We start from the raw sequence: 24,396 nt of genomic DNA on the forward strand, positions 1-24,396 counted from the left end.
TGTGCTTCTCTATCATTCTCCGATATTCTTTAAGGGCAGTTTTATAGGAGGTTTTGCTGTCCATAGAATAATTCTGTCTCCAGTGGCGCTCAAGAGCTTTGCAGGAAGTCTTTTTCTGCCGAAGTTCGTCGGAATACCAGGGGGCTGAAGGTACCGCCCTGTGAGTTTTAATGGATTTAATGGGGGCCAGGACGTCTAAGGCCTGACCAATCCAGGTGTCCAGATAGTTAATGGCTAAATTAGGGTCGGACGACAGGAGTGGTTGAGTTTTATTGAGGTGTTTTTGGAGCGTTTCCAGGGTGATGCGGCTCCAATTTCTGCCCGAGGTTTTAGGGTTGATGGTAGGTCGGATAGGGCAAGAGATGTCCATCTCGAATGAGATAAAGAAATGGTCCGACCAAGTTACCGGCATTAACCCAGACTTCAGTCTTACTAGGCTCTGTAACATGTTCAGTAACGCTGCACCTTCCCATTTCCCTTATCTGCCTCTGCCAAATTTTCTCATCAGATATTGTTGGACCTGTGTATGCTTTGTTATTTGATTTACCCATAGCATTTGCTCTTTTGATATTTATATACTTTTAATAAAATGCTTTACAATTGATCTCATCAGATGGTAATTTTTGCCACACTCACCTTCACGCCCAGGAGATCCTGGGAGGCCGGGCTGTCCAGGGTCACCTGTTGAACACAACATGAATACATTAATCATCACATCCTCATCAATGGTTTAGGAAGGCACGTATTGAATAATGGCATGACAAACGCAGTGGAAAGCACAATTACCTGGCAATCCTGGTCCGCCTGGTACTCCGGGTGCACCTTAAAGAAGGAAACATCATTTTAGGAGGCTTGTTCTTAAACATAACATACATTTTTCCAGTAAGGCACATGTGGTAAGAGATGGGTGCATTGTATTATTTACAGTGATTAACATTCAACAGAGGTTTCCTTACACATTTAATTACTGTAAGAATTAGTTTACGTAATTGACATGATAACATTTTTCAATACCCCCCAGCAAGCATTGTTCAGAGCTTTTACTCTATGGGCTGCAACACAAGTGTGAACTGAAGTGTGTTCTGAGTAAGCCTTTATTTGGCTATCTATATCCTTTTTTGGTATATGGATGTTTTATAGAAGTCAGCACTATTTGCTTCACTGTAACAGGTGAACTCAGCATGTGCAACTGACTGATGGAGAAGTCGATGCCCGGAAGTCACTAGTGACACTTTTGAAGCAGAGCCATGCTGTTGCTCCTGGCTGACACGATTGGTGAGATTGCCTGACATGGATCTGCCCAGCGTGCGATTTGTGGGAAGGGCAAGAAAGAGGATCAGACTTGGAGGAGAAGGGGAAACATGGGAAAAACATGTTAGCGCCAGCAGCCACAAGACAATGAGGGTCAGACTCCAGAAACAGTTGAGAACAACGCCAGGACAAGGTGTAATGCAGGTCTGAACTAGCACAGAACATGCGAGGTATTTTGGAAGCCTACCAATGGACCTACAGGAGCATGTGCAGCCTATCATGGTGAAGGTGCAATTCGTCAAATCCAAAGTACCTAAAGAGCCTCTGTGGCGTTTGGAGAGGCCCTACATTTCCTAGTCTAAATATGTTTTTTCAAAGGAATACAATACAAAACAATGGAAACTAGGGGTCTATGTTTTACATTAAAACACGACCTACCACAGCAATCACTGTTAAGAGAATTTCAATGCAGCAATGTTCATGTATCTCGATTGCCACACGGAATTCATTGCGGTAAACTCTCATGGGAGAATCCCTCCATGCACTGGCTCGGGAATGAGGTGGGTGACCTACACCACATATGCAATGTCGACGGTAATTTACTCATGGAGACATGAGGCCTCATTTATGAGGCTGTGCGTCACTTTTACGCCGCTGGTGCGTCACTTTTTGTGATGCACCAGTGGCGTAAAAAATGCGCCTTGTTGTGCCATGTTTACAAAGTGACGCATCTAGGTAGATGCGTCACTTTGTAAACCCCTGCACCACATTATACCTGCGCCAGGTATAATGTATGCAAGGTGGGCGTTTTGATGCAGAAAGGGTCATGGAAGTGAAGCAGTGAAATCTATAAGATTTCACTGCGCCATTTCTTGGCCAATAATGCGTCAAAATCTTACGCCTGCTTCATGGTTGGCGTAAGACTGACGCAGGCACTAATAACATGGGACTTGCCCATGTAAAAGTACACATTGCTGGAGTTGCGTCACTTTTGTGACACACTCCAGCAATGCGTCACTTTTGCGCCTACAGATACGTCAGAAGTACTGACGTATCTGTAACTCCTTGCGACATGATGCGTCATATTATAAATATGACGCATCAATCAAGATGCAAGGAGTGTGCACTGAGAAGTGACGCATCGCTGCTTTCACGCAGCGATGCGTCATTTCTCATAAATGAGGCCCAGTAAATGTAAATGTACATGTATTTATATAGCGCAAATCACCGACCCGGTATCTAAGCGCTTGCTTAGGGAACCCGTCCTGGTATTCCCCTGTGAGATATCCCGGCAGGGTATCCACAAGGTGAAAGCCAGGCATCCCGCCGCGAGGGGCCGTAGTGGAGATTGAGCAAGCTATTGCCCAGAGTTGCAGAGTGTGACCCCGTGAGTTGAGTAGGCACCGGAGCGAGAATTATCGAGTCCGTGGAATTTTTTAGCCCGAGACCCGCCGAGGCGGGGAATCGAACCCTGGTCCACAGCCGATCTCAGCTTCCGGGTCTGCCGCCTCTAACCACTGAGCCACGCTTCTCCAGTAAGTCTTAATGTAAGCAGAGTGATCTCACAAGAGGTCAGTGTAATCTTAGAAGACATTTCTGTATACACTTCTGAGATGAAAATCCATGTAAGGGGTTACTGTTATCACGTGTATCACACAAGAAAGTCTACAACTGGTGACAACACGGTGGCTTTGCACTTTTTGAAGTTGGCCTTCAAGCCTCCTCAGTGGTTAAGTGGTTTCATTGCACGATAATAATGAACACAGTTAGCCCAGTGTGGCACCTTCTTTGGCAGTCAAGGCAGTGACACTGAGGATTGGAAGATTAGAGAATCTAAATAACTCTCTCCCCCTCCCAAGCTGATTCGGTGGACAACAGTCAGCTTTTTGGAAACTTGCACTGATAAGGAGGCCTGGTAGATCTATAGGTCTCATTTCAGCACTTTGCATGAGTGATAAATTCACAAACATAAGAAATGATCCAGTTCACTGTGGTGCTGCGTATAAAAGTACTATCTCCCACTCAGGAAGTAGATTGGAAAGCGGGGCCATAGGTTGTCATGGCGTGCATCTATTATGTTTGGAGCACCTCGTGGATATGAAATAGGCAAGCTGTTAGGTGTTTTTATAATTTCTTAATACACTTAAAGTGATGAAGGTACTAATCAATGTAACTATAGTAAGATTGTGTGCTGCGCACAACACACCCAAAACAAAACACGATGCGACACGTCTTTCTCACAACTTCCCTGTTTCTGATATGCTGAGATGTGAGAGAAATTGCATCATTGACTACGCTTTATAAAATATAGTGTTCAGCCCAACATGGATAGTCCTGTACTTTTAAGGCACAATCTTGACCCGTAGTTGCAGAGATCTTCCTATGTGAAGAATGTAGTAGGAATGATATCATGGAGTAACTATCATGACTGCCTTCCAACCGTGTTAGGAAAGAGATTTAGGTTGCCATATAACTCCATGTCATCAGATACGTCATATTTCAGGCTTTGGCTTACATTTAACTATAAAGTGCATTTTAGGATTTGTAGTTTTGGTTTACTTCAATGAAACCAATTGGACTAGTGCACTAGAATGCCTTTGTTTAAAGTAGGAAAACCTGTACTCAAATAAGGTGTCCCAGGTGACATAAAATTACTACATAACTATACGATTTTCCAGTGTCATTGTTGTGGCCTACTATTGGTGTTCTCTACCTGCAGTTACTGGAGTAAACCATTTCACTCCAAACTTCCAGATCTTGCTTGAGTGACAGATCAACCATTGTGGAAAGTTGTGGGGTTTAGGCAGCCAAGTAGACCATGCTCTGGGAAGTAGTACAATGCAGCTCTATACGTCAAGGAACTCCCAGAGGAGGAGAGAGCATGCCATAGTCTGAATTAAGTTCAGGAAACTCCTTATGCCAAGGTAAAAATGCATCTATTGTCACCCCTAGCAGAAATGTTTACTTTATTAATGATGCCACGCTGAAAGTTTACAAAATCTACACCTACAAGCCTACATTCACTTGAATCGTATGTCTTGTTGCAATCATGAAATCTCATCTGAATCCTTGCTAAGTCCGGAACTTGCATATGGAGGTATGAAAGAGTCTGCAGTTTGTCTCCTCAAATCACCATTTGAGTTTGGACAGCCTTAACCGATTGTGCCTTGATGGCATCAACCTTCTAGCTTGAGGGATGAGTCTGGAATGGTCCAAATATCTGAGACTCCTTGCTCTAGCATCTACGCTGAGTGTTTGAGCAAGAGACCAGTCAAAGGTATTACAACATTATGTTCTGCTCTGATTCAAGAAATCCTTGGACTTTCTAAATTTTGGTAAAGAATCTGGCTTTGGTCTCTGATAACGTTTTTGCAGCAAAATAACACACAGAGGCTGTGGGTAAGGTCTCATCTTCTGGCTCATAGTCAGCTTCTGAAATACAAGTTGTCCTCCATGATTAGTGACTCTAAAAACGCCCTAAAATGGAAAACTGAACTTTACTCACTCATAAGCTTCAGCAGGCCTGCTAGAAAATGTGAAATTGTAGAATGAAAAAGATTAGCTGAACTGCCCAGTGCCTGGTCAACTGGTAGTGAACAGAGCCCCTAGTATGTGACATCATATCAGCCGCTCCTTGACTGGCATTGGTTACCTTCTGTTTCCTCTGATGGCCATTCACAGGGGAGTATAGATCAATTATATGCACCCAAATTCACTATAGTGAACAACATGCACATGACATACGCATTATTTACATCAGTTGAATTTGAAGGAATAAACAAGAGTAGCATTGCATGAGTAGATTAGAATTACAATAGAGATTCATTGTCACACCACAATTGTCACTTTAGGATAATTACTTACACATTTAAATATATCCAAGAACCCCATGGAACTAATCACTCTATTTGAGGACCATGTGGATAATAGTTGTGCATCCCTTATCTAAGACGTTGTACTTAAGATATTGGAAGAAATTTGTACCTCGAAGTGATATCTGGTACTGGAGAGTCTTTGAAAATTGAAAATGTGCTACATGATAATGTCTTTCAAAGAATCAAATAGGGAGGCACATCACTGCTCCAAATACCATACAATGACATGTGGCTGGTAGCTTTCAGGCAGCACACCTACCTGGATCTCCTTTGCCTCCGTCTTGACCTGGTGGACCTGGTGGTCCTGCGAAGAAGGTTTCTGCCAGAGAATAGAATGATTTATATATTAAGGATTCTGCCATTTACATAAGTTTAAAGTGACATTGCAGCATAAACCATCACAAGAACCTGGTTAATTGGAGTTTTGTGGCTACGTGTAAAGGAACTTAACTTTGCCTTAACATTTGGAACTGGATTATGATGGCTCCACTTGCCAGGGTTGTCCACCTGGCATTCTTCAGAACAATACAACTTTGGCTCTTATACACTGAGCTTGTATTGCATATTTTTCTTTCTTTGCCACGCAACCAGTACACAGTCAAATCTCCAAAATGTTACTTTGCCGCAAACAGGAACTAATCTACTCCCACTCACTCATTCACTAGTTCACTTTTTGAATACAACTTTTCTCAGCAGCATGCAAACAAACTCTTGCATTTAAAGATCATCAAAATAATGTTTTATACCTAAAATCAATGAATGTCAATACTGTTACTAAAATACTAAAACCCTCTCCTTTGCATGTGTGCATAGGGTGGAAGTTGACACCAGGGTTTATTTAAGGTGAATTCCCTGTTGGGATCTGGTAGGTTCCATAGGCTGTTTTAGCAGGTGTCTTGCCGATAAGTCCCATCATTGACCTAGGTGGTGAAGATAAGACTGTGGCAACATGTAAATCACAGGAGCATCATATATAATGAGAGACATCATTTTCAAATGTAGATAGAGATGGACATCCTACAGCACAGATGTCACTCTGCCTCTTGCCTTTAATGACCCCACTGCAAAGTGAGACGCCTTTCTGTAGAGTGACTCCCTTCAATCACACTGTTACCCCTGGTGATGCCAGGGGGCAGGAGAAAGTAGGAGCTGTGAGAGATACATGAGTGTAACGCAAGTGATGTGAGGTGTTTGTCTTGTGGCTGCTTGGCTGGCTTCCAAGCCTATTTTTGGGTTGTGGGTCTATAAAAGGGCAGCCGCGGTGATAGAGGAGGCCGTAGACCCTCCGGACTGGTCGCCTGATAGTGAGTTTCTTTAAATGACTTTGGTCCTTGAAGATGAGCTGGCAGTTCAGTCATTATATTAATGGTTTCCCTGTGGTTAGGACTGACAACCCCAGTTAGTGAATTGCTTTAATTGTGAATTTTGAATTGATAATGAGTTTTGGAAATCTGCATTTGTGTTGAGAGAGGCTAAACTAGATGGAGGAGATTCACATTACGATAGAATGGGAGGTTTGAGATGTGGAAGCCAGGAGCTAATCGGAGCAGAGTAATAGCGTAAGTTGAAATTTTTCTCTAGCTGCTATGAGGAGTTACAAAGGCCAAAAGGAATTTGAAAACATGTAGAACCTGAACACACAAGATGTAAATATTCCAGGGAATTTAGTTCACCCTAATGACAAGCATTTGTCACTTATAAAAATATAGATATTAGTCTTTAGAACCATAGGCGGCTTCTGAGACATTGGTATTTTCCCCTGCTATTCCCATATTCAATGAAGATGAAGCGATTGAGGTGAGGAGCCCTAAACCTCCATCTTGGGTATGTACTGATAATCAAAGCGGGGTCCACAGTAGGAGCCAAATAGTTAAATGCACAAATTGCACTAGACTTTTTAGTCTAGTTTTTGACTCACACTGCATTGGTAAAAGAGGTGACTCTAATCTTAGACTTTCTATTTTTTTAAGGCCATATTTAAAGAAGGCTTTTGTTAACTATATTCTATTGAAGCTCTACAAAATGCACCTTACCTGTAATGTTTCCTAGGCCATTGAACAGCAGAGTAAGAGTTTTGGTATGGTCAATTGTCTGACTAAGGGAAACACAGCATGGTGACTAAGGGAGGGCAGCAAGCAACAGCAACATTTATAAGCCAAATCCCTTCTTCAAATTGATCAATGCATGACTTTCAGCTACATACACTTCACGCATAGTGCCCTGATTCAGAGCTGGTTGATAACTAAAAATCCTCTTGGTTCTGGAAAAGCGATAGATCCTGAGGAGGATCCAATGGTGCAATTTACTTCATCGTACAATCCATATGAAAATCAAAGCTTTTCAGTTACCACCCAGCTATAATTCACACACAGTTGTGTTTCTAAAGCAGACATCTCATAGCATGACGCTATTGGGACAGACATTTCCAGGATTAGTTTTGCTCTATCTAATAGAACACTACCATATTAGTAATAAAAAAAGGATGTAACAAGGCATAACATACCATCTATGGCGAGCCTAAGTTGTGCGGTTGCTGTTCATTTGCAGGAACTTGTAATAGCCTTCAAAGGTTTAACAGTGGAAGCAAAAACTACATTTTGTCGCTTAGAGGGCTGACTGCTTTGTTTTTGCAGAGGTAGAACTAGTGTCCTTACCTGAAGATGGGACAAAGGCGCCGGGCGGTCCAACAGGTCCGGCGGGACCAGCAGGTCCAGGTGGTCCAGCAGGCCCAACAGGTCCTGGTGGTCCTGGTGGTCCAGTTCTACCTTCACCTGAGAAATAAGATCAACCAACAAGTCTAAATAAAATATGAACGTTTTCAGTACAATGGATCAGTTCTAAATAATAAATAAGGTCAATAATAAATTAGCTTTTACTGTATTTCTTGATCTTAATGTGTGTTTGAATGAATACATTTATTTCTGCTTTTAGAATCCCTTATGAACCTCACTGTTGACTCACCTGGTTGACCAGCAACACCGGGCGGTCCAGGTGGTCCTTGAATAGAAGCACCTGAAAAGGAGCACGAAAAGGTGAAATGAGTATCTTTTCTGATATTGGTGACCAGTGTTCGCATCACAAAGCCAGCCTCGGCAGGAACACATCACCATCCAGTAAGAATTTTTCTCTGGTGCTGAATATTTAGATAAATAGTGATTTAAGAAGGTGATGGAGACGATGTAAGCGATGTGGAGTCCACAGTTCAAGCAAAGCTACCACAAAAGCATAGTGTAATCTGAGGCCACTCATTTTAACCTCCTGCACTTCAAATGTACAATTGCCATTTGGGTGTATAGAAGTGGATACTCTAAGGCCGGTGTTCAATAAATAAGGGCCAGGATACATATTACAAGTGACAAACATACCAGCTGCAAAACATGTCAGCCCTTTAAAGTTGATGGGCATTTGCCCTCCATTAAACTGGTAGTCACTTGGACTACAATATGGCCACAAAGTACTGTAATCACTAGACTCTTGTGATGGGGAGTTCAAGTCTACTAAAATAATGCTGTTGATTACTCTTCCAGGAGAACAAGTTCTAGGGTATTCCGATGGCCCAACAGAGATGACAAGAAGGCACTGTCTGCTGGCATTAGGTATTGTGAAAAATCATCGTAGTCACCCAAAAAACGTATCTGTGTACCACTCCATTGAACCAAGACCAAAAAGACATCACAGCGTCAAGGTTATTCGTAATTTCTTTGACTCTATCCAAAAGGGTTGTATGTGTCTGTATGTATTTGGAACAGAGGCTTTACTACAAAAAGCTGAACTGACAATAAAGATGGCCACTCTACTCAAAGGCCACTATGCCTTTTGATAGTGGTTGCTACCTTGCTCTAGGTTCATTATATGATATCACAGTGGGAGTTCTACACCCCTCATGCATGATACGTGTGACCACAATTATGGCCAGTGGATTCCAAAGCTCACTATGTCAGACACTGGTGATGGTCATTCAGCTGGAATGCTTCAGATTCAGGTATTTTATGTTAGCCTCTATGCCCCAGTGGTTACTAGGGATAGCAATGATTCAGCATTGTCTGGGGTCTGCAACGTTTCCTGACAACTGAAGTACATATTAGCCAATAGGCACGTGTTACAATTCAAACCACAATACAACCTGCTGCAATGTAGCTTCCAATTTAAAAACCTGGAACCACTGTGAGACTAGGGGAACAAACTGCAGGCAAGCGTTCTCACTAGAAGCACTGGAAGTCCAGCCTACTTTCACATCCAAGAGGCCTCTACGGCATTGCGAAACTAGCATTTACAAAGGTGCTTTGATGTATTGCCAGTGGCGTTTATGCCACTATAACGCTGTTTTTATACTTTACAGTATTGCAAAGGTTTGGTAAAGCCATGCCCTTCTGAGGATTGTTCGCTCTAGTCACTTCGCACCTAGGTCATTTTCATAATTGTCGTTTGCCATAATAGTACCATTGGGAAACACTTTTCTAACAAAGTCTCGCTAGATAATAAAAAATACAACACATGAAATTATGTCAATGGATTATAAAAATTCAAAAGACAAACCAGGGTTTATGGCCGAGTGCGGAAAAGAATCACGAACAGTATCAGATAGCAGTTTTAATCACACAAAAAAGTTAACAGAAAGTTCTTCAAAAGCAATTTTTGTGACTATGCTGATTCTACAAGCAACAGATGTAGCCAGCATTAAGACAATTTAAGTGTGGTCAAGGTGAACTGCTAATTCAAAATATGTCCCCTATGGCTACTTGCATTTTGATCCTAGACCTTTCTGGGCATGTCTTTAATGTGAAGTTCAGCTATACAAACATTCTGGCATCTTAAACGTCCACCGAAAGATGGGCATGATTGGGTGAAATGTAGCCTATTCCTGAGAGTTATAGACAACAACAATCACCTGAAAGCAAATCCTGCCACTATGGATCACAGACCAAATAAGAGGGTAGTGCATTCCAGCGTTTGGTAGCAAACAATGAGAAGGTACAAGCTTCTGGCCATTTCGAGAAATTACAAGGAATCACCAGAACCCTAGAAGTTGATGAATAATGGGCCACACTTGTGATAGGCCTAATGAACCAGATACAGAGGTTTAAACAGAATCCAATACAATAAAGTTCTAAATGAGGTACCAGAGTCTGGTGAGGTGAGTACAAAATGAGCCTCACCACCAAATTCTGTATTCTATGAAGGGGAATGACAAAGAATTCAATAAGGCACAACTACAGAGAATTGCAGTACTCCAGTCATGAAAGAGTAATTGCCCTGGACACTGCTTTGACACAAGATGAGCTTATGAAAAGGCATGATTTTAGGAAAGAAGCAAGGATGAGGAAAGCAGGACACTTAAATCTTACTTACCTTCATGGATAGGTAGATAATGTAATCAAAGTAGATACCACGGTTCCTGATGGCGGGGCTGAAGTTGGGACTAATTCGAGTGCGGAGTGCCACCAATCCAACGTTCACTCAGAAGTGTGCTTGTGGAGCACAAAACGTCAGTTTTGTCAGCATTGCGTCCAAGGAATTCTCACTTATCCAAGAGAGAACTACCATGAGTTAGTTCTTATAGGCTATAGAGGAGTTGTCCTGAGCTGTATGCTCAGCTGGGTATCATCCACGCAGTACAAGAGTGCATGAGCCAGGCCAAGAGCAAAACACAGATTATGAAAAGTGTAGGGCTAAGAGAGAGATCCTATTTACCCGTGTAAAGAAATGTATTCTGGATTGAGGGGGAGTGGATGATCTGGGGTGAATCTGCAAATAGGAACCCAGCCAGGCAAGGGCCTATGTCCAAACACTGACCAGATCTAAACAAGTCACCAATAGGTCGTGGATCACTGTATCAAAGGATGCAGAGAGATTGTGAAGAATCAAGGTGGCCAAACAGTTTGTACTCGTTTCAATTGTAGCATCTGGGGCTATGCATTTCTAGTGGAGAAAGCAAGGGACATTTTACTGTTTAAATGATAAAAACAACGTAAAAAGTAAGTCAGTGTTATATATCAAAAGGCAAATTGATTTTTTCATGTCAGATCAATAGATGTCTCAAAACAGATGTGGCGGCAACTGGATTTTGTAGAAACCATTAGTTAGTAGCTGTCTGGAATTTTTCACCAGGTATGGCGTTTACCCACTGAAGGTGACTGCATCTGAACAGCAGCAGGTGAACTCTTGGTTCAGTGTGGAGAAGTGCAATCTTGATCAAATCTGAGATACCTTAGGAGTGCATCATAATCACGAGTAGTCAGCACTCGAATATATTCAGAATGATTAATGTTACTAAGGAGAGTTGAGTATTGCATATTTAAAGTACTCCACCTTAAGAATTTGTGTATAGAACGTGATTATTGAAGGTCTGTGGAACATTTCGATATTAATGTGCCAGGAGAAGTTAACAGAATGTGTCACATTCGGAGGTAAATAAATTAGAAAGTGTATGTTTAAATCAACATTTAATCATTCAATCATTTAATCGTATATTTTCCATGCAGTTGCATTTAGAATGACATCTTCATAATCCTTTACGACGTATACATGTCTAAAGAAGTTGCATTAATTGTGTGTATAGAAATGTGCACGTATTCTTTAACTCTGTGCACTGCTAAAGTTGACTAGAGTGGGCCTCGAGAACCTGGTCCAGTTCAAGCTCATGTTTAAAGTCTAATATGTAATTAATATTTAACCTTCAACGTAGAATACATTTGCTTGTATTCTGTTTCCACTGCAGGTATGGACAAGGTCTCATTAGTTAGCATAGAATTGTTTTATCATTAGATAGCAAGGCATAAGAAAATCAAGTTGGCAAGGAGAAGTGCGGTGAGGAGCAAGGAGGTGAGTTCTCATGGAGGAGGAGAGAAATGACCAAGGATGAAGTTGCAACTTATCGATGTGGGAAAGGTGGGGCAAGTATCCAGTTGTGCCGGAGCCATGGAAATTCACTAGTAAGGATCATGTGGGATTATCTCCCCTGAATGCAATTGATATTTTATGCTGAAAAGTAGTGAGGGACAGAGAGAGTCATCCTAGGATTTCACAGAGAGCAGATCTATACTTCTGCTTGTGTGGCTTTATGCTACCTGACCTATGGTTGGATTGTCTTCTACTGAAGACTCTAACAGCTGACACATTTCTGATTTCACCTTTACTAAATGCTTCCTGGTTTGGTTGCCCTTATAAGGTAGTGCAGGGAGAGATAGCTTGCTCATGCTCACTTTGGAAAATCATATGCTGCAATTTAATACTCAATTCTGTTTTCCCTATCTTTTCTATCGTGTTCATAGAGTTAGTCATCTGCTTTGTATTATAGAGGGTACATTTCTTCAGGAGATTTGGACCTATCCTGGTCTTTCTTTATTTCTATATGATCATGTTGATTTCTTCTAGATTTATAATGAAACCCTACTAAACTCAGATTAAATTGTGAGTGGGTTATTGTGTGACCACATACCTTACTCTGTAATGAGATGTTATCAAGTGATAATTTTCTCCCTTTATCTCTCGTGCAGCTATAACGATCATCGATCTGGAGATAAATGTTTGAGTGGGTCTGAGCTTCAGCAGTGTTACTCATATTTCTGTGATTATCTCTAGGAGGAGTCTGGGTAACAATAATCTGCATGATGGAATAATCAATACTAAGGGTAGGAAGTAGGCAGTTACTTACCTGACATATGATGAAGAACATTGCCTGTGTTGCACAGAACCAGGCAATGAATGATGACTTCTGAAAAGCTCTCCAGTCACAATACGTAGATACCATCGAAGGCAATGATGCTTTAAGGCGATTGTAGCATTACGGTGCCACGACAAAAAGCCACAAGAGGGCATGAATGTTCACATCAAATGGCCTAAAAATGCCCTGCTCTACTAGAGGAAAGGGAGCAATCAAACTGCAAAACTTATTTTTGGCTGGGACTTGGAAAATCCTTGCACCGGAGTTTAGAACATCAATGTATCTTTTACTCTTGTGGAAATGCAACATTGGGCGACACAACTACTACCAAAGAGGCCCTTCCCTACCTGCTGCCCCTGATACTCCTGCAATGCCAGGTGGTCCTGGGGGTCCTGGTGGTCCAGGAGGGCCTGGAATTGGTTGTGCACCTAAGGAAATTAAGACATGCATGTCACAACTGTGAATTTAATGTGAAACAGGGATCGCCAGAGTCCTTTACAGCAGTCAAAAGATCACCCAGTGTTAGGAAGAGACCGTATGTACAAAAATGACAACGGATTAGTACGGAGGTGAGTCCATCTAAAAAAATGACAACTAGTGAGTACGGAGGTGAGTACATCTAATACTCAGAACAGACAAATAATATACAGAGAACAAGACACATTGCAACCTTGGAACTCACAATAGGATAGAGAATACTCTATTTTCCACAAGCATGAAGTTAAGGGTAACCATATCATAGCTGTCTTCAAAACAGGAGGTATTTTATCATAGCCTCATGGAATGGGACGTAGGTACCTCGAACTCCAGGTGAAGTGAGTTCTAGATTCTTTGGGCTCAACCTGAAAAAGTTTGCATCAGTGTGAGGTTTTTCATAAAACTCAGTCCCCAGTTTCTCAAAGCTTTACATTCTGAAAGCTTTACTTGCTTGAATACCTCAAAGATGCTTTGTTTCCATACAGGACAGTTAGCGAGTTGGTAGCATTAAGTGGCCTTACTGCTCACAACAGCAACAGCCATATTGTAATGCTGCCACTCATACTGCGAACAGCAGGAAGTTATGTCTGCAGCAGGATAATAAGGCCAGAGCTTTTGTATGTTCTGACCCCTCTGAGAATACACCCCATCAGGCTACAGGCTAATGCTGTGGACAATGAATCCAGATGCTGGGGTGTGCTGCCCTGACAGCAGTGGTTAGCTCACTAGAGTCACTAAAAGAAATAACGGCTGCCTATTGCGGTCCATTTAGTTGTGAATTGCCAGGGTCTACCTTAATGGCCTCAACAAATGCCCAACTAGCGTACAGTAAGGTAGTGGTTACATCACATAACCCTGTAAAAAGAGTAAATGGACACGTCATTGCTTGCTGTGAGCACCGTGACTGGAGTGGCCCCTGCTGCAACCTCAGGGATTGTAGCCTGCATTCAGTTATTTGAGTCTTGCCATTGACTGCATCATCTTCCCGGAGGCAGACATTGTTTACAAGCATGTACCACTAGTCTAAGAAGCTGGGCCTGTAATGCAATCTCCAATTTACAAATGCATTTGTAACCCTGAGATACTCCGTGGGGCAGCATTTAATGTGATATGTCCACATGGAGGGAATGGTTTTGGCAGAGAGGTCTTACATCTACATTTCTCTAGATACAAACCCATTCTGATGGGCTGATCACAAAAGAAAAGTGTTTGATTCAAGTTCATGAGATAGAGGTCATCTAAATACCGACCAGTGTCCAATGTCAGATGTGTGAGGATTTGAGCCTTAGAATGTATCGGCATGAATCTTTATTTTCATGGTTGATTTCTCAGGTTTACTAATGCTTTTACTGATTTATAAGTGTTTGATGTTGGGCTACTCTAGGTTTCCTCAAACTGATAGGAAGTTAACATAGTATTTTGCAATGGTTAAAACTCAAGGATCCGAGGAGTCTGTCAGGACAGAGAAACAAGAAAAACACGAGGACACTCAGAGCGCAGGCGCACAAACGAGACAAAGAAAACATTTCCCGAATCAAGAAACACAGAGAGAGAGAACATCTCCAAGGACTGTGGCAAATTATTGAACACCACAAAAACAGCCGACCAAGATGAAAAAACTGACGACCAAGATGAGAAAACTGATGACCAAGATGAAACAACAGATCAAGGAGATGAAAAAACTGATGACCAAGATGAAACAACAGATCACGGAGATGAAAAAACTGATGACCAAGATGAAACAACAGATCACGGAGATGAAAAAACTGACGACCAAGATGTAACAGAAGATCACGGAGATGAAAAACTGATGACTAAGATGAAACAACAGATGACCAAGATGAAAAAAACTGACGACCAAGATGAAACAACAGATGACGGAGACGAACAAACAGACAACCATGGCACAGATATATAACAAAAAGACGGGTAGATCAAATAAAAGAACGACTGGCTGTGCACAGCGACAAAACAGGGTTAAACAGCACTTTGCAGAGCAAGCAGCTCCACTTATTAATGTTCATTATACATGCAGTGCTACATCATGGCAGAGTTATCTTTAAATTCAATTCATATGGAGGCCTCTAGCGACCAAAATACATCTGCAACAATAACATCTGCATGCAGTCTCTAAAACATCATAAACACAATCAAATTGACCAGAACACTGACACAATTCCTGCTGACCTCAAAACTATGCAAAATAAGCATTTGCAATGCGATAGGTCTCCCATTTATGAGAGTTTGAGCTATTGGCAATGTAAATGACAATGCCTTTTATTTATGTGTTGTTTTTAAAACAGATACATAAATGGCATTGTCATTTACAATGTCAATAGCTTAAACTCAAGCAAATGCGAGACCTATTACATTGCAAATGCGTGTGCTTTAAAAATGTTTTAAAAAGCATTAGGAGGGAGCGTTTCCTGCCTGCAACAGCAGGAAGGGCAAAGCTATTTGAGAAAATAGTGCTCAGAGGCTGTAATTAAAGCCTACTGAGAAGCAACACACGTAACAGGGAGTGTCGCCATGGGAGGTTACAAAATGAGACAAGGCGGTACTAAGACGGGAGTACTAGGCCTTTTGACCAATGAACAGCCACAGTTTACAGTGGACAGTGACACAAGCCAATGAAATATATGGACAGAGAGTGGAAGGAGCTTCAAGTCCCTACTTGAATACAGCATGCCTCATAGAGCAGCGCATGCGCCCAGGCTCGACCTAAAAAGCTGCAAATCAAAGTGTAATTCATCCAAAATGGACGTCTCCCACATAACTCCTTGTTAACACCTTTGTGATGTGCAGCGGAGGGCCCAGGGAAAGCTTTGCAACTCAGTTTCTCTATGGCACTGTGCCTGCCAGACTAGGAGATGGAGAGTGGGGGGTGACTCCATTCGCAATGTGGTTGCAATGGCAATCGTTACCCAATCAGAATGACAGGGGGACACGAGAGTGAATTACAAGAGAATGGTTCGTTCTGCACTGCTCAGCAGATTTTTCCTCATTTCTTTTTGATACTGAAATGAATATGTCATCCCTATGAAACATTTCTTGTTCTTAAATGTATTTAACCAGTGCCAAGAGAGGACGTATGCAAATGGTGTGGTTACGTCTCTGTTGCTGCGTGGTACTTTGAACTGCCGCTTTAGTGAGCTATCTATTCCATAAATATAAACATTTATTTTACTTCCTTACGTTCTGAGGTTTGGGAAGAGCTGTATACGACTGATGTTTCACCAGGATCACCACGGGCTCCTTTAACACCTACGTATTCAAAAATGTAAATAACAGGTTAGCATAGTTTTATCTAGATAGGAAAGTAAATTAGAAATGTAAAAAAGTAAAACAAAAAACATATAATCAAGAAAAATGTAAACGATGTGCAGACTCTTCCTCTCCTTAAAGACACAATCTTCCGTGAACTAATATTTCAATAGGCTCATGTAAAAAGGTGAAGCAGCTGACGCCCTCTTTTCCCTTTTTGTTTCTGTGTGAATTGGGAACTTATTCTGCAGCAGATAAATGCAGCAAATATGCGCCTTTTAGGAGAAAATTATGTATGATCATCAGGCGCCCATCCATGTGTGCAGCATCGAGGGTCTATTCTTCCCAGGATGCCGTGCAGTGTTGACACAGCACTGGTAGATCACAGTACTGGATCATATCGCAAAGGATAATCACTAAAGCCCCGATATACTGCAATTTTGTGTGGTGATTGCGCCACAGTTTTGGTGCAGCCAGCCACCATGCAAAATGCTAATCAAGATTTACAACGCAAGGAAAGCGCCATTTGCGTCATCTCGCGTGACTTTGTAAAGCAAAAACAGTAATGCAATGAACTAGGGCAGTAGTCCAGTATCGTACTTAGTCTCTTGCTTCTCTTGTGCCGGGATGCTCTTGCTTAGAAAAGCTGAGGGCGCTCTACAAATTTTGTTTATTCAATGCAGCACCTTACACTGCGTTGCATTGCGTCCGGCAGGGGTTGCATTGGAGGAGCATGGGTGTGCCCATGCATCCACCCATGTACTTTGACACAAACCCAGATTTACTAAAGGCAGTAAACCTGGATTTGCACCAAAACTGTGCACCTACCCGAGAGAGCATAATTAGGAAAATATTTTCATTTCTCCCCTTTACTTCCTCTTTCCAGGTGTGCTTTTTTCTGCCTTTAAGGATTCTTTTGTGCAGGAAGGTAAAACTTCCTGCACAAAAATAACCCTTCCGCTAATGCAGGCACCCTTGGTCACTATGAAAGGGTGCCTGCATTAGTGCTAGGCTGGCTGAAGTGTGCCATATTGTAAAAGCCAGTGGTTCAATTTAAGCCTTTAGTCAAGAAAGCGCGAAAATGCGAAGGGTCTAAGTAGATCTTACGACCAGGCAGTCACTAGTTCACTAGGATAAGTATAGAAGCAGGCAAATAACTGATGTTGTAATGCAATGAATGTATTTGTTGCATATTATTGAAGCATATGAAATCTTTTGATAGTGTAAGACAAGATCCAGTGCCTTCAGTTGAGTGAAAGAACAGTGATAAGTGAGTGGTGAAAAGATCTATCAACTAAAACCAACACGGCGTTTGACTCCTTTAGTTTTTTTTATATAGTAAAAGAAGAATCGGTATGTCTACAGCCGATGGCGTTTTGACCTCTATAGATGTGACATCATCATCAGGGCAAGGTGTGTGAGCACCTAGTATCTGGTGAGAGATTTAAGGTATTACTCCTTCGCCTGGGGTCATCTTGATTGGGAGAATGCAATAACAAGGGCAATCAATTAGCCCTGCATAAAGGTAATTTAGGCATTGGAGGAAGGGTTGTGCATCAGACTTCTGGGGAATAAATCTATTCGGTCGGCGGGGTCCCGCATGGAGCAAAGGAATGTGACTACTGTTACACTTCAGTTGAGCATTGCAAGTGGTTATGATCCAGAGGCAAGCTGCCTACTGGAGAAGCCCATAAGAAGGGTAAGTGCGTAGGTGGAATTGCCTCCCATTGGATTTAGCATTGTTGCATACTTTATTAGACATCATTAAGTCTGGCTCTCCACTAGACCCTCTTCCCATGTCTAAACTTAGATTGATTGACGATGCTGCCTTTACAATGATTCTAGATCTTCTCAACTCCTCTCTGAGTATATGCTATGTCCCCCAGAATTGGAAACATGCTGTAGTACACCCTCTGCTCAAGAAGGATGGCCTTGACCCCCTTTGTTGGGCCAATTGTCTGCCTATCTCTCGCCTCCCAGTTTTTTTTAAGATTCTTTAAGATTCTTGAAAAGCATTTCAACACTCAACTCTCCTCCTTTGTTACTTCCTGCAATCAGCTCCATCCGTTTCAGTCCAGCTTTAGGGCAGGCCATAGTACGGACTACGCCTTACTGGGAGTCACAGAGCTCCTTCTTCAAGAGCTGGATTCCAGTGGGACAGCCGCCCTTATCCTTTTGGATTTAAATGCGGCTTTTGATACAGTTCTACATTCTATATTACTAGATAGATTGGAGATACTAGGCATTGTTGACCTGGCACTAAGATGGATGTCCTCGTTCTTGAAAGATTGTACTTTTCAAGTCTCATCAACAGATAACACATCCAAGGCCCTCTAGCTGCCCTCGGGGGTTCCACAGGGCTCCATTTTGAGTCCCCTGCTTTTTATCATTTACCTCCGCCCTCTGATGGACGTGATTGAGGAGTCTGGTCTCACTCTGTTTTCGTACGCTGATGACTCCCAGATCATTTTCTCACTTTCTAATGCACAGAACCTAGATGCGCCCCACTTAGGCAAGGTCTGACTAATGTCGCCCGCTGGATGAACAGAATTGCTTTAAAGCTTAATGGCGACAAAACTGAAGTTATGATTCTGGGCAACAATCCCGAAATCTGGGGAGTTAAACACTGGCCAACCTCCCTGGGACCCTTACCTGCCCCAGTTGATAAAGTCAAGAACCTTGACTTTATTATTGATAAGGACCTTACACTTAAGCCGCAGGTCTCAAAACTCAAGCCTCTTGTTTTTCACTCTCAAATGGCTCAAGAAAAATCTCTGGCTGATTCCTTTGAATACCCAAAGAACGGTTTTACAGGCCTTGATAACGTCCAGATTGGACTATGGAAAAGTTCTATACCTGAACACATCTAAATCTGTGATCCGCCATTTACAGATCATCCAGAATGCAGCTGCCCACCTTTTCTTTCGACTTCCTAGACAAACTTCTGTCTCTCCCTTGCTCCATAAACTTCACTGGCTCAAGGTCAGCAAACATATTAAATGTAAGGCCATGCTAGGCATGCCTCCCCCAACATACATCCGTGGCCTGGTGTTACCATATGTCCCCACCCGGGCACTGAGATCAGCTAACCTTGCGCTATGCACCATGTCCAGGTTTCGCTTGGCCCGCATGAAGGGTCGCTCCTTTGCATATTTGGGCCCAGAATTGGAACTCCCTTCCTTTGGCTCTTAGGAACTGCCACACTCTACTCTTGTTCCGTAAGAATCTGAAGACTTAACTGCTCCTAATGGGCTAATGGATTCCTTTTCGGCTTATGCACCCTGTAACTGTTTTGCTCTAGCACCGGGAAACCATTTTGGGTAGCTGCGTGCTCTATAAATTCCCTAAAATAAAAAATAAAAAAATATCGGAACGCGCTGCCAAGGAGGCTAGCAGAAGAATGGCCTGTGGACCCAGTGGCGGACTGTCTACCGGGGTTCTCCATTAAATGGTGAAGAATACGGTCTGCGGCTCGTCCGTTTGGTCTGAAGTGCACCAGCACAATGAAAGGTCAGAGGTGTGCCATATTTTAGTAGATGTAGTGCACTTCTGACGTCTCCCTTTCACACAAGACAGCGCAGCAAGTTGCCTTGCTGCGTTGCTTGAAAGGTTGACAAGTCTGAGTCCAACACTCTGAGTAAAAAAGAGCAATCTGGATTTTAAACCACTTTTCAGGAACAGCCTGCCCACTGGGTGGTCACTTAAATATACCTCTCGCTTTGGGCACTACTCTGGCACTCCCCACAATCTCACAACCGCTTACTGTAAGGTGTAGCATTCGCGTCAAAATGGCAGGCACAATAAATGACTGTGGACGGAGCATTGGTGATTACTTACTTAGGGTACTGCCTGCCTTTAGTGTTACTTATGATACAGGTTGGGTGGACATTGAGTGTGACAAGCTCACCCGCCGAGGTTAAAGTGACCTAACTACATGCAGAGTGGTTCAGCACCTCCATGCGCCTCGTGAATCTTCCTGACTTCAATGATTCGTTATTGGCCTCCATTATGTTTTCTTGGCCAATTTTCTGGCTGCTGCAGTACTGACTTTGAGAGCTGGACAAAAGGTGTCAATCTGTCCGACAAATGAACAGCGAAGCTCTTCGCCATAGTGAGAAAGACAGAGGCAATGAACGTGGTTAGGATCAACAGGCCAGACACAACATATGCAGCTCAGATTGGGTTTGCTTTTAGAGAAAAAAAAACTACGACTTGGGAGACAACTTTCCCTCAATAAGTTATTGTGTAACATGTTTAACGCTCTGGGACACCTTGCAGCAAAACAGATCTACACAGAAGCCTGTGAGGTGGATACAGTTACCAGCGTCTTTCATAATTCAACAGACTATAAGGGGTTACTTAGAGGTCAGATTAGCTCAATTTTATTTTAAAAGATGGAGAGGAACTCAAAAGAAAGACTGGTTGACATAACTTGTGGACTATGAATTGCACACTGTACCTGGTGGTCCTGGGAGTCCAGCTGGCCCGACGGGACCTGGTTTAAAAACAAATTGTGCCAGATTTTAATGTTTGCATTAAAGAGAAAATGCAACGAAAGAAGTATACATGTTCACAGTTAAATCATCAAATATTTCCTGAAATATGTGCAAAAGAAATATGCACATCAAAACACATATTTCAGAATGTGCAAGTTACCAAAGGGAGATTACGTTTTTTGAGTAAATCCAGGAATGAATATGCAAAAATAAAGATGACATTAACCACGTGATTACCACTGTACAGATACATTCTTGCAATAAAGATAGGTTGAATTCTGGCACACAAGAAGGCCTTACAAAATAATGGATCAACTCGGTCAATGACAGCGTATTCTAGTTGGGGTGAATGAAGCCATTAAAGTTGAGGTCAATAAATATTTCCAAAATGAAGGCGCACTTTTTTCACCATAGGTGTGTTCCAGTTGCCCCTGTTGGGGTTGTTCTAAAACCTCAAACTATGAGGATACGGTGAGGGTAAAACCACGCCCTTTGCTGAAACGCCTTTGTTCCACCATAAACAGTTTGTCACTCGCGGATTACTACTATTGTCTGAAGTGTTTCCACTCTTTTGACTCATGTCTCTTACAGAAGGCAGAGAATGACATTGACATTTCTTTTGCTACAAGTTCTTCACATTGCTATTTTATTTTCATTTATATTCAGCTCATGACTCACTGTTTATGATGGATACAATTTGTCTGAATTGTAGTTTATCGCTTTCTGAATCATGTTTATAAATTATTCTGGCTATAAGATTATCTTTCAAGATCCTGAATCATTTATGTGTACTAATATGTGCAAACTTTAAACTGTCTTTTTTGTAAGAATTTGTATTCAATGAAAATTTAAATGGAGGGTAACCCAGATTTAGGAGATCGATCCATGGCATTTTGTGTCCTTAATGCTACTACCTCCATTTTGTGCTGCCTGAGCAACCGCTTTCAAAATTTCCTTAATGGAATTAGAATTTCCACATAGATTCTCCCCATCTCTAGGAATGTATCTTAGATTTACTGAAGGACGTATATATTACTTTTGCCCAGCAGTGAAGTGTATCCAATGCCACTCTAGTATCTAAACACAATTTCAAATACTTGCCCTGTATTTATTTCTTTCAATTTTCAAGCTTTATGATCCCAATGGTTGACCACATCCTCCTGCTCTCAGTGGAGTTCATAAATACTGCAATATAAACCGACTTAGGCTGTCTTGCACGGTATCACCCTTTAGCAAGTGACCCCTGAAGTGACATAGTGTGCTCCAGCATAGACCAGAAGCATGCTGTGCCCCAGGGACTGAAGCCGCAACTCCATCATGGGGCTCATTAAATCGTAAACATGTTTGTGGTGACTTGTGTTACCATTCAGAGAAGACATGGCCTAGCAATTTGTTCTGGGGTGTCCTTTAGGAGTGGGGACTAGACTGGTGTGCATCTGGTTACCAGTGTCTGTAATGACACAGATAAACAAAAACTGATGTAACAGAATACTACCATTGGTTAAGAATAATTCAAGTATTTCCTTCTGTCGCTAGTCTAGTATTCCAAGTACCGATATCCAGATATTGGTATTCTACTAATTAGTTCCCATGCAAATTAACACATGTTCCATATGGTCTAAAATGATTTTCTGTATACTGCACCTTTCATTATGAAAATCTGAATCATTTAATTCACAAATAAATAGATTTGTTACTAACATCTACGGGAATTGACTGTTTACCTGAAACGCCTGGAAGTCCTTGGGCTCCTGGTTGTCCTGCGGGTCCTGGTGGACCAGGAATAGTGACCGAAGAGGATCCCTCTATAATACAACACATAAATAACAACAGATAGCTCATCACATCTGCACGTCATATTATTGGGTACACAGGCCATGATATAGGCAGAGTCTGCAGAACAGCAGGCATCACCCTGGTTCTAGAATCATTGCTCACTGTAGGGGTAGTCCAAGATGGAGCGAAAGAAATGGGCACTTGTGCTACTGAAAGTAAAAAGGTGTTAAGCACTTTCACAGTCTTCTTGTTTACAAGGGGATTAAGACAACTCTTCGCTTACCACAGGAGATACGCAAATGGATTGTGTCTCTGAAATATATGTGGATATTTATCAATTAGTTTGTGAATTTCAAGTTCACAAACGGATTTTGTTATCTTGTTTTCTGATTCTTAAAATTTACAAGCGAGGGCCCCAATGAACCTGACAATGAAAACTTAACTTGAAAAGAGTAAACAGAGCTCAGGTGTCAAGTGTTTGTTGAATGTCCCAATGTGCAGTGACAATTAATATCAATTGGTCTTTAATGAGACTCAGCATTAAAAGAGAATCTAATCTGCATGCACTTCAGATCAAGACATTTAAAAAACGAATACTTCTAGCACATAAAAGATGAGATAAAGGATAAGCTAATAATACCTACCGGCAGCGATGACCCTGCCCGGGTCTCCGGTATCACCTACAAGAAAAGAGAGAAATAACTTTAGGATAAAACAGTGGTAGATTACTATCACCCCTGCCATAACAGCTCTTTCACTTGTTGTCGACTCTATCCATTCCTCTTCAAGATAACACTTCCCTACAGCCATGTTAAGACTCCACGATGGATAATGGACTCAGAGTGGGCTGGCAATAGAAACGGATGTGTGTCCTTCATCAGGTGTATTTGATTTCAATCTTTACTGCCTACCTATCCTCTTGTATGCTTCACAGATAGTACTGTTGGCATCTCAGCACAAGCGAAAGATAAAGTGCAGGATTATTCTGAACAGATTTCTTTATATTGGGATGGGGATGATCTTCCATCAGCAACTCCAGTGCACCATCCTTAGGAGCATGTGCCAGCCCTGATGATTGAGACAGGGGAATCTTGCCTCATGTCTAGAGCCCTAGCACACAACAATCTTATTGTACCATATTTATAAAAATACATTTGAAGTGTGGCATTGCTAGTACAACTTTTGGGAATTATTCAGAGAAAAGGGCCAGGTAACAGAGGTTCTCCCAAGGCACTCAGGGCATTTGAATCCTCTTTTACTTTCCCAGGTCACTCTGTATCACAGAATGGAGGCCCAACACTTGCAAGCCCCTTCTGTAGTATGCAGAGCCCATTCAGTGCAAAGTGGATGGTCATTTATTTGCACGGGCTTTGAGCCCATGCAACTGAGGGAAAACTTTGCAGATGTGTGCCTGTGTCATATTTTTGACACAGGTGCACAGGCAAAAGCGTTCTTGGCGGTAGGCTAACTGCGCATCACCTAGGATACGGCACACAGTGAGTCCGCCCTTTCAGTGCACCCTGTGGGAGACAGCATCGGGGAACCATTGGGTTCACCCTCCTCCAATGCCAGACCATTGTGATTGTACTTGCAG

At 42.1% G+C, this 24,396-nt stretch overlaps 1 protein-coding gene across 2 annotated transcripts in view; it reads right to left on the bottom strand.

Moving 5' to 3' along the window:
- COL17A1 (collagen type XVII alpha 1 chain) overlaps positions 1-24,396 on the bottom strand; it is a 190,645-nt gene that overhangs the window by 39,057 nt on the left and 127,192 nt on the right. Inside the window, exons 34-43 of one of the 2 annotated variants that reach the window (XM_078643724.1) lie at positions 23,447-23,482; positions 22,751-22,831; positions 20,990-21,025; positions 16,462-16,530; positions 13,137-13,217; positions 8,088-8,138; positions 7,781-7,897; positions 5,386-5,445; positions 787-822; positions 637-681 (exon numbers count right to left, since the gene is read on the bottom strand). In XM_078643724.1, coding sequence (XP_078499850.1) covers positions 637-681; positions 787-822; positions 5,386-5,445; positions 7,781-7,897; positions 8,088-8,138; positions 13,137-13,217; positions 16,462-16,530; positions 20,990-21,025; positions 22,751-22,831; positions 23,447-23,482 — 612 coding nt within the window. The remainder of the gene's footprint in view (positions 1-636; positions 682-786; positions 823-5,385; positions 5,446-7,780; positions 7,898-8,087; positions 8,139-13,136; positions 13,218-16,461; positions 16,531-20,989; positions 21,026-22,750; positions 22,832-23,446; positions 23,483-24,396) is intronic. The other variant, XM_078643723.1, reaches the window with a different exon arrangement.

The sequence above is a fragment of the Lissotriton helveticus genome, chromosome 5_1, assembly GCF_964261635.1.
Source record: "Lissotriton helveticus chromosome 5_1, aLisHel1.1, whole genome shotgun sequence".
NCBI classification, from domain to species: domain Eukaryota; kingdom Metazoa; phylum Chordata; class Amphibia; order Caudata; family Salamandridae; genus Lissotriton; species Lissotriton helveticus.